General features: G+C 40.5%; 1 protein-coding gene across 1 annotated transcript in view; it reads left to right on the top strand.

The window, feature by feature from the left end:
* The first annotated feature begins 2,511 nt into the window (after positions 1 to 2,511).
* The window catches only part of LOC108167162 (tripartite motif-containing protein 16-like), a 10,010-nt gene continuing 1,264 nt past the window's right edge, over positions 2,512 to 11,257 (top strand). The window contains exons 1-3 of the mRNA XM_017310283.1: positions 2,512 to 2,802; positions 2,893 to 3,608; positions 9,551 to 9,555. Coding sequence (XP_017165772.1) covers positions 2,512 to 2,802; positions 2,893 to 3,608; positions 9,551 to 9,555 — 1,012 coding nt within the window. The remainder of the gene's footprint in view (positions 2,803 to 2,892; positions 3,609 to 9,550; positions 9,556 to 11,257) is intronic.

Below are 11,257 nucleotides of genomic sequence, written 5' to 3'. Positions count from 1 at the left end.
AGTAGTTGAAATTTGGTCATTTTTCCCGCATTTGTTTTGTTTGGGCACAGCATTAGTACTGTCTTTGGAGTGGATGTGCAGATTAATCCTCTGATCTTTTGAATTTTCTCTGAAAAGAAACTGGAAAACTTGTTGCAGGCAGCAATAGATTGAAGTTCAGGTGGCAACGTCATCGGAGGATTTGTGAGCCTGTCAACAGTAGCAAATAAAGCTCGAGCGTTGTTAGTGTTTTTGTTTATGACATCTGCAAAGAAAGCCTCTCTTGCATGTTTTAGTGTTGTGCGATAGTTACGTAGTCTTTCCTTGTAGATGTCACAATAAACATGCAGTTGACCTTTACGCCATTTCCGTTCGGCCCTACGGCAGAGTTGTCTGAAATGAAATTAATTAAATTATACTACAATCATCCTACGCTGACTGGACATCTTAGTAAGGGAGACAGTTGAACTGACTTTCAGATGCCCTGGCAACTAACACTTTTACTATATCAACTATACTATTGATTGATTTGTGATGCCACTGCTTTTGCCTTCTGGTGGTTGGTCTGGCAGTATCAGGTCCTTACAAATCAAATATTTTTGATCTCCTGAAATATTTCAAACTTTGATTCAACCAATATCTCTATTGTGATGAGATCTGCTATGTAAGTACTAGGCTGTCTGTATCTGGATCATAGGGACAAATTCATGTTTCCAAATCACTGCACCAATCCTGCAGGAGGAGGAAGATCAGAAGATATAATTTACATCTGTGGTCTTCAGAACTGGTCCTCAGGAGCCACTGTCCAGGAGGTTTTGGGCATTTTCCTGCCCCCACAAACCTGTTGTAAGTAAACAGATGACTGCTAGACTTTTGTAAAACTTTATTTCATGTTTAGTGGTTAATGCATCCATTTGATTCAGTTGTGCTGGTGCAGAGAAATATCTAAAACATGAAAGACAGTAGATCCTGAAGATTAGGATTGAAAAGCAATGATCTATGTTTGTAGATAATTGATTTTAGACCCTGTGTTGGAAATGCTGAGAAGAAACAACTTTGTTAGAAACAGACTTTCTGAGAAATGCACTGTTTAAACAATGGAAGTGTGCTTGGGTGTTGTTTCTGCTGAACCTGCTTAATAGGAAAACTTCCTTGTGCTGGAATGGATAAGGAAGTTTTCCTTTGCATTCCAGTATGTGCGTGTTGAACTATGCGAAGTGAGTAATCAAGGAAACCACACATACACAAAAAAACTCAAAGTATCTTTTAAATTTGTCCGCTTCACCCTCAGTGCAGCCACCATGTTTTGTTCGCCTGTATTGAAGGAGATGGTCTAAAAAAGCAGACTTTGATGCTGACTCGTGCAGAGAAGTGTGGCGGCAGCTGGAATGTGGCCATGCTGTGAAAGGTAGACATGGAGATCAGGGAAAGGAGATCAGCAAAGAACCAAGTAACTCAGTGCGGCTCATGAGTTGGGCATCTGAGTAGAAAGTTTTTACAAACCCAATAGAAAGTGGGGAATACATGAAAATGTTTAAATATTAAACAAATATATTTTAAACAAAAAAGTAGGAGAGACAGACACATTCCTGCAAACCTTTAGTTTTTACACCAACTTTGTTGATTACATATTTTCTATCCGTGGGGCTTTACTCTTACTTGAGTAATTTCTTGGAAAGCTACTTCTTACTTTTATTTGAGTAAAAATGTGTTGAAATAGTTGTACTCTTGAGTAGAATTTTCAGGTACCCTATGCCCATCTCTACCTACGTTACATTGCTTGCTATTCATTTAATGTCAGGACCACACCCAGTCGTCTTTCAATTCTGTGCAGAATAGCGCTCGTTATTTGTTTTAAGACATTAGTTTCAGCAATGTATTTTCTAAAGCTTATGCTAATTATTCAGCAATTCTGTTGATTCATGCGCACTTATATGTCACTGTAGTTTTTGTTTATTTTGTATTAACAAACAATATGATATTTATATGAAATATCATAAATATCATATTTGCAGGATATCATATTTGTGTGTGTGTGTGTGTGACCTGACGGGGCTGAAGGCCAGCAGGAACGTTGATCGAGGGCTGTCTGGAAGCTCCTCCTTCTAGAAGAGACACAAGCCAAAACATTTAATCTGAATCCAGAATAAATGAAGTAATAAACCTAAAACATCCGTTATTTGATATTTGAAACACTTTAAATAAATTAATGCCCTGTTAATAATAAAAAACAAAATGGCTGAAAAATATCATATCATATTTATGATATTTATATGTGAAATGAAATTTATGTGAAATGAAATTTCACATAAATATCAGAATCTGTAATTGTTCATCTTTACCACATATGGAGAAACGGACAACTGAAAAAGTTCGACACCTTGTGGGAATCAGTCAGCCTGAAAGCATGTCTTCTTCCTGCTATGAAACAAAGGCATACGGGTTTAGCCACATATTTTTAAGGTGGGTGTAACGTGCATCTATTTATACTTGGAGTTGACTGATTCAAACTTTCATTACTGAGAGGTAAAAATGGCCCAGAGAGGAGTTCAGCAGGAGAAAATCTCTTGTTCGATCTGTTTGGATTTACTGAAGGATCCGGTAACTATTCCTTGTGGACACAGCTACTGTATGAACTGCATTAAAGACTTCTGGGATGGAGAAGATCAGAGGGGAATCTACAACTGTCCTCAGTGCAGGAAAACCTTCAGGCAAAGGCCTGTCCTAAAAAAAAACATCATGTTAGCCGAGTTAGTGGAAGATTTGAAGAAGACTGGACTCCAAGCTGCTCCAGCTGATCACTGCTATGCTGGACCTGAAGATGTGGCCTGTGATGTCTGTACTGAGAGGAAGATGAAAGCTGTCAAGTCCTGTTTGGTTTGTCTGATTTCTTATTGTGAGAATCACCTCCAGCCTCATTATGACATCCCTGGACTAAAGAAACACAAGCTGGTGAATCCCTCTAAGAATCTCCAGGAGAACATCTGCTCTCGTCATGATGAGGTGATGAAGATCTTCTGTCGTACTGATCAGCAGTGTATCTGTTATCTCTGCACTATGGAGGAACATAAAGGCCATGAAACAGTCCCAGCTGCAGCAGAAAGAGCTGAGAAGCAGAAGAAGCTCCAGGAGAGTCGACAACAAATCCATCAGAGAATCCAGGACCAAGAGAAAGAYGTGAAGCTGCTTCAACAGGAGGTGGAGGHCATCAATGTCTCTGCTGATAAAGCAGTGGAGGACAGTGAGGAGATCTTCACTGAGCTGATCCGTCTCCTCCAGGAAAGAAGCTCTGAKGTGAAGCAKCAGATCAGATCCCAGCAGGAAACTGAAGTGAGTCGAGTCAAAGATSTTCAGGAGAAGCTGGAGCAGGAGATCAGTGAGCTGAAGAGGAAAGACGCTGAGCTGGAGCAGCTCTCACACACAGAGGATCACAACCAGTTTCTCCTCAACTACCCCTCACTGCCAGCACTCAGGGAGTCGACACACTCATCCAGCATCAACATCCGTCCTCTGAGATACTTTGAGGACGTGACAGCAGCTGTGTCAGAGCTCAGAGACAAACTACAGGACGTCCTGAGAGACACATGGACAAACATCTCAGTTGCAATCACTAAAGTGGATGTTCTACTGTCCGGACCAGAACCAACTGCCTTGCAAATCGCTGGTCAAAGGACTGCATGTCGTACCCCTGATTTAAATTGGAGACGCAGGCTATTCATCTCCCCACCCCATTCCACAGCTGGCCCCCCACCTCCACCCCCATCCTTTCTTTTCTCCACAGCTGGCCCCCCACCTCCACCCCCATCCTCTCTTTTCTCTAGAGCCGCCCCCCAACCCCAAACCTCCATGAGCACCACACTCTTCCCCACACCTCCAAGGAGACGAAGGGGCAAAGATCTATCAAAACAAACTGGGCTAGAAATGGTTCTTGGTTCTGGTACTGGCACCGGGACATTGACCGAAAAAAAAGTTCCTCAGGAGTAGAGCCGTGTAGAAGAGATCTTTGGAGGGGCAGGGACTTAGCGTTAAAAAGAGGCACATTGAACAAGATCTTAGAACAACGTACAACAACATAGCAACAATCCATCAAGAATCTAATATTTAATTGGATATTTAATATTGTCATCATGTGGGGACAATGCAAAGCAAATGTAGTCTGTTTTGCTGATAGGTTTAAAGTTGCTGTTTCTGCTGCTGACAGAGCTGGAGGGCTGAGTTGATCTGAGAATGTAGCTGTTAAACAGACCATAGGAGAGAAGGTCGCTGGTTATGAAATAAGCACATTTCCTGCTATTTCACTAAATGAACCCTAATCATATCTGACTGTCCATATTTGTCCATAGCAACTTGGCTGCAGACTGCTTTAAACATTGAAAAAGCTCAGAGGGGTTAACGCTACATAATTTTTTGATATGAGCATCTCTGAGAGATCTAGAATTTTAAGACTTAACAAATATCAGGGCAACGAAAACTCAGTAGCTGCTTGTAGACAGTAGAGATAAAATAAAATGGGGTCAGCGCCACAGGAGGTTTTGGTTGCCTGGGCTTTATGGGGTGAATTTTTTCCGATATGTCAGCAGAACCGCCTGGTAGTAACGTTAGGTTAAGGTGAAGAGCGAACAGTGAACAGGTGGTACTGGGGATTTGAGCTGCGTCACGGTGACAGTCATGGTACCGTTTCTTTATATCAGGATATCTGGTTCTGACCCACAGCGGTGGGACCGACTCAGGGTGAACCGGACATTTAGTCCAGCACCGGGGCAGAATGATAAAATTAAAGTTAGAAGCCTTCTCTGCAGCCGAACCATTTTTGTGTTGGGGGTGAGGAGGGTTGTTTGTACTATTAGAATTATGAAAAATAAATAGAAATGTTCTCTAACTTATTCACAAACAGGTATATGTTGAAAAAAATAATATACATTCTGGCCCACAATATAATAGAGGATGCAGTTCTTCCCTCCTCGTCCTTACTTTGAGCCTGGTGTCTTAACCAGAAGGAGGCAGAGGCACTAATTAAAGATGAAAAAAGTGACTTACAAGCAAGAAGTGAAGGTTCTTGTCTGGAGGGGCAAAATATTTAAAAGTTTATGAACCACTACAGAAAAGGTTTAATCTCTTTTTAATTGATTTTTAGTTTTTGAGACACTGATGCAGTTTCTTGTGACTGATTTAACAACCTGAAAGACGATGCTGGAGAAAATCAGGACGGTATGAAGGAGCAAGATCAGGATTTTTAGTTCTCTGGAGCCACCTACTGGTAGTTTGGTGCAGCTGCATGCAAGACGTTCTTCAGCCACATACTCAGAAAAAATGGAAGCTGGTGGAAACTCGTGTGTGCAGATGTCACAGAAAACGATCAACAAGATGTCACTGAACTAATGAGACTGTGGTCATTTGGACCAAAGAAACATGATGTGCAGGAATTGTATAAGACCTCGCTAGTTATGTTTCAGGTCTTTGGTTTAAATTGTGATTTTCCATACATGACATAATCTTCTTTTATTGGGGTAAAAAGAAAGTTGTTAAGAAGGTTAGATTTTAATCATTTGAATGATATGTATTTCTGTTACAGAGTCTTTGTTTTACAGAAACAGCAACAAAAAAATGCATGAGGAGAATAATCTGAAAAGTAACTAATAATGTTTTAATTTATCTTGTTTGATAGTAAATGAAGTTTGTGCATTAATAAATGATTCTCATAATCTTGCAGTTATGGTTTTCATGGTTTGTTTAATAATGTGAAATAACCTGAGCTGGTGGGAGCATATAGGCAATCACTAAAGTGGATGTTCTACTGTCAGGACCAGAACCAACTGCAGTGGAAATCGTTGGTCAAAGGACTGCATGTCGTACCCCTGACTTAAATCGGACATGCGGGCTATTCATCTCCCCGCCCTTCTCCACAGCTGGCATCCCACCTCCACCCCCATCCTCTCGTTTCTCCACAGCCGGCCCCTCACGTCCATGTCCGTCCTCTCCTTTCTTCACAGCCGGCTACCCAATTCCATCCACAACCATTGTTTTCTCCACAACTGCCCCCCTACCTCCACGTCCATCCTCTCGTTTCTCCACAGCCGGCCTCTCACCTCAACCTCCATCCTCTTGTTTCTCCACAGCCGGCCTCTCACCTCAACCTCCACCTCCATCCTCTCGTTTCTCCACAGCCGACCACCCAATTCCATCCACAACCTTTGTTTTCTCCACAACTGCCCCCCTACCTCCACGTCCATCCATTCTCCACAGCCGGCCCCCAACTCCAACCCTCCATGATTGCCACATTCTGCCTCCCACCTCCATTGTTTCAAAGGGGGTCAGGGGGAGAGGCAGGGAAAGATCTATGAAAACAAACTGGGCTAGAAATCTTGGTTCTGGTACTGGCACTGGGACATTGACCGAACAAAAAGTTCCTCGGACTAGAGCCGTGTAGAGATCTTTGGAGGGGCAGGGTTTCAATGTTAAAAAGGGGCACATTGAGCAAGGTCTTAAAACAACATAGCAATAACGCATCAAGAGTCTAATATTTATTCGGATATTTTATATTGTCATCATGTGGGGACAATGCAAAGTAAATGTCAGGGTTTCCCCCAGAAAACTTGCTAAGCCCTGTGGTCGGGGCGCCGATGCGGTCCACTGTGTTTTTGTATTAGAAGATGTTGAGTAGACAGGAAAAGTAAAAATATCACTGAATAATTATATGCTATGGGAAAACATTGTCAGTGAACTGCTATAAAAACCCACAACTAGTCTTAAAAACAACTAATCAAAAAATACAATTAAAATGAATATCAATTATTTCCACTTCTGTTACATCCAAATTAAGTCAGCGGTTCCATCAATCCTATATTTGCCACCACTATCCTATCCACCACTATCCACTATTAAGCGATTGCATACAGAGACTGCAGGGCAACAGCAGATCTACCAGAGCAGCTTTGGATGGAAATTGTAAGGTCCCCTTTTGAAGAACCACTTTTGCTCAAAGTCCTCTCACAGAGGTCTGTGAGAGGATCTGCAAGCCCATCTACGGACAAGTGCTGCAAATTAGCTGTTGCTATTGCACCATGATGCAAACATGGGACTGCTGTTTTATTCAGTTTGTGTATGTTGATGTGTGTCTGTCCCTATCAAATAAACTTTATAATAATAAATTATGGAACATCAGTTAATACATTAAATGTTTTGAGCCATTTTATTGCCGGCGTACAGTCAGGAGGAGCATGCACTCATAGAATGGCAACCGGTGCAGATAGCGAGAGGTTGCACAATCCCAGGTGAGGCTCGGCTCGCTGCTGCCTCACCTGCTTCGCTTCCAAGCATTTGAATGGGAAAATGCGAAAATTCAACGATTTTGAAGAAAAAAATAATCAGATTTGGTTAAATTAAATGAAAAAAATTGTATTTTATAGTACAAACCACAGGGTGAAAATATCTTTATAAATGATTAGATTATTTTTCCATGATGCCTCCCCTGACTGCACGTCACTGGTAGATTATATTGTATTTACTCTGAGGAAGATCCGCATTTCTCACTGAGACCAGCGGGTAACCTCCTCAAATGGGCATCTGCAGCTGAGCGAGGCGGCCACTTGCCAGTTGTGGATAAATCAGCTATCAAGGGTTCATGTCAAACTGGTTGATCCATTTTGACCCAGTTCACATGTTGATGCCCTGTAGGGTTTAATTTAAGTGTAACCCCAAAAATGTAAGTAACATAACCTTTACTGTTATATCTTTTGAGATAATCTCTCTTTCAATCCATCACTTTGCATTCATTTTTGTTTTAGTGAGAATTTGTAATACCATTACATTTAAGATATATGAGGCTATCATGTTTTGATTAGTGTTTAATTTAGTGATCAATGGTGGTTATTTTTTTTAGATCGTTTAGATTGGACTATCGATATAATTTCTCTGCATGTTGTTAAATGTGAATGTTTTTGTCAACATTCCAGTCTGATTGCGAAGTTTCAGGAGACGGAGGAAGTCAATAATTTTCTTTCATCCTACAAATTTGCTACCACTTATAATCTTAATTATTCACCTATTTTTGCTGTTCCATAATTTTCTTGTTCATATCTGCAAAATAAACATTTAGACATGAAATTAAACAATGTGGTCAGTAGTTATTCGATGTGAAATTTCATGAACCGACTCAAAAACTCACTTCTTCAGATTTAAGATAACCTCTGATCCAAAAGTTTAACTTTGAGTAAAGATTTGATGATTTAAAGTATTAAAAGGTTATTGTGATAATAGGAAAGTGGCTAGCTGCCACTTCTGTGGATAAGACATTGTCACTTGATAAGATATTGTCCATACAGGACATATTTCAACAAAACAGGGAGAGTTGACCCACTTCTTTATCCACAAAAATACAGCAAGCTGTTCAATTCTATTACAGTTTCTTGGAATAAGGAGGCCTGGCATCCACAGCAGGTCAGATGTTTTCATATGTCAAGCCAATTGTGATCTGCACTATTAACGATCCTGAAACCATTACAAGGGTCTTAACCATGGATGTAAGGTTGGATGTCCAACTATACATCCAACCACTCATCCAACCAACTTTACATCTAACAGTTCAACTGTTTCTCCAACTGTATATCCAGCTAATCATACACTAGGAAGGGCACCAAATGGTTGTCAGGTTTGGGTGATGCACAAAACCTTATATAAATTGGTTAAATAACACAGCTGTGTTTCTGAACGGAGGGTGTTGACTGGTGGTATGTAAGGTCCAGGAATGTTTTTATAGTTGGGAGCGTTCACTGACCTGAGAAAGAAGCGTTCTAATTTTTTCAATTTACTTCATATAGCCTATATTTTTATTACCTTATATGTCTGCACCTGAAAAGGTGTAAAAGGAAGGATTCTCTGGAGTCTTATATAAAATTTCTCCTCAAAATCCTTTCCCCAATTTCTTATGGTCCTGACGTAATTCATCTAAAGCCGAACAGTCGACACGCAGTTGGAACTGTTCGTATTCGCACACACCTTTTATATAATGGTCCAATCCACCTGGAGGTTTGAGAAGGCGGATGCCTCTCTACGAGCTAAATGATGCAATTTTTGTCACTAAACTCTTGACTGCTGTGTTAACCTTCTTTGTGAAAACAACCAAACTGGGTCTCCACATTTATTTTATTCTAATGATGATGGAGTTTAAATCTGTTCCTCTCAGAATCTATAAACACATAGTCTTCTGCTTTGGCGTTCTCCACTTCCCCATCTACTAATGTTTTCTATCCAGTTTAGGGGAACTTTGCTTCCTTTCTGTGCATCTCTGTCGGCTTTAAGTGTTCAGCTGTGAATTATATTGATGAAGCAGCTTTCCTGCTCCTGTAACTTGGTGTTGTTCACACATAGAAGCTGTAACTCTGTAAATATCATCTTTCATCATTTACTAAATGGGTGATAGTAATGGATTACTGACCTTGGTTTCAGTCAAACACTGAGCTGCAGGTTCAAAGCTCACTTTCTTTGTTGATCAGTATTTACTTTCAGGTGTGGTTTTACACGCTGTTTGCTTAGTTTGAATAGTTCCCCCAAGTACCTGCTGGTCACACTGGAGGAGCAGTTTGTTTCGTTTTAGTGACAAGAATTAGCTTTTTGGTTGGAGATGGTTTAATTTTCCAAAATTGATAAACGGATGTCAAAATTAGATAAAGTGATGATTAAAGCTGGATATAGATTTTATACACAAACCTCAGGGCTTAAATTCCCACTGTAACAAATGGTAAACATTCAGTTTCTGCTTCAAATTGTACCTCTTCCTGTAAAATCATGAGTCAGTCTTCTTCCTGTAAGCTCCACTTAGTTTATTGCCCACTCAACCCTTTAGATGTCAGTGGGCAGAACTATAAAGGAAGACTTCATATCTGATGAAATGATTCACATGTCCATATTACATCTCAAAATAACTTATAGGAAAGAGAAACTTAAGCAGTTGCTATTCCTGACAGGAAAATGTCTCACAGAGAAACTCAGCTAGAGAAGCTTTCTTGTTCGATCTGTTTGGATCTATTTAAGGATTCACCTCTAATATCACTATAATATTTCTGGACTATAGTAACACACCTGTTGCACCAGCTTGCAAATGTGCAAGATGCAAACTGTCTAATTAAAATAACACGTTTTGCATAAAGTGTCACTTGATCATCACTTGAATCAGTTGTAAGCTTGCTTTCTCAGCCAGAGTAACTCCTATAATTTCTCAGGGTTAACACCATAGGTTAACCCATATCCTAGTCCTCTTAAACTGGCACTAAGAAAAGTTTTCATATCACTTTAAAGGAAACAGGGCTCAACATTAGAATGACATTTTTCAAACTCAACAGTTCGAAGATCTTTGTTCCCTCCCCCTCTGTATTACAAGCTGAATGTAGCATGAAGAATTTTGGAGTCCCTCAGACTTGATAAAACAAATTCAGGCCATTTACCATTTAGCAAATAAAAACAGCATGTATTTATAGCTTTATTAGCAACTGAAGTTTTTGTTCTCTAGTTGGATCCAACAGGGAATAAAACATGGAGCATTTTAACCTGAGCTGAGCAAGCTTTTTATCTCTACCCAGGCATTAGCAGACAGTGTTCAGTTCAAGGTGCTTCCTTGTTCCCTCTCTGTCTGGTTTACAATTGTCATGATGGGAGGAACCAGTGACACACCCTTCAGCTACCTGACATTTACACAAGAGCTGAAGCCAGTTTCTGTTCTACAAAAGAGAAACAAACACGGTCGTTGTCACTGAGAGCTGAAATGGAGAATAGAGAAGTTCAAATGGATAAAATCTCCTGTTCCATCTGTTTGGACCTACTGAAGGATCCAGTGACTATTCCCTGTGGACACAGCTACTGTATGAACTGTATTAAAAACCACTGGGATGGAGAAGATCAGATGAGATACACCAGATGCCCTCAGTGCAGAGAGAAATTTAAAAGAAGACCTATCTTGAAGAAAAGCACAGTGTTAGCAGAAATAGTGGAGGATCTGAAGAAGACTGGACTCCAAGCTGCTCCTGCTGATCACTGCTATGCTGGACCTGAAGATGTAGCCTGTGATGTCTGTACTGAGAGGAAGAGGAAAGCTGTCAAGTCATGTTTATCATGTCCAGCTTCTTACTGTGAGAATCACCTCCAGCCTCACTATGACGCTCCACCATTAAAGAAACACAAGCTGGTGAATCCCTCCATTAACCTCCAGGAGAACATCTGCTCTCGTCATGATGAGGTGATGAAGATCTTCTGTCGCACTGATCAGCAGTGTATCTGTTATCTCTGC

This window comes from Poecilia reticulata, linkage group LG18, assembly GCF_000633615.1.
Source record: "Poecilia reticulata strain Guanapo linkage group LG18, Guppy_female_1.0+MT, whole genome shotgun sequence".
In the NCBI taxonomy this organism is placed as follows: Eukaryota; Metazoa; Chordata; class Actinopteri; order Cyprinodontiformes; family Poeciliidae; genus Poecilia; species Poecilia reticulata.
This window is presented reverse-complemented; position numbering and strand designations above follow the sequence as displayed.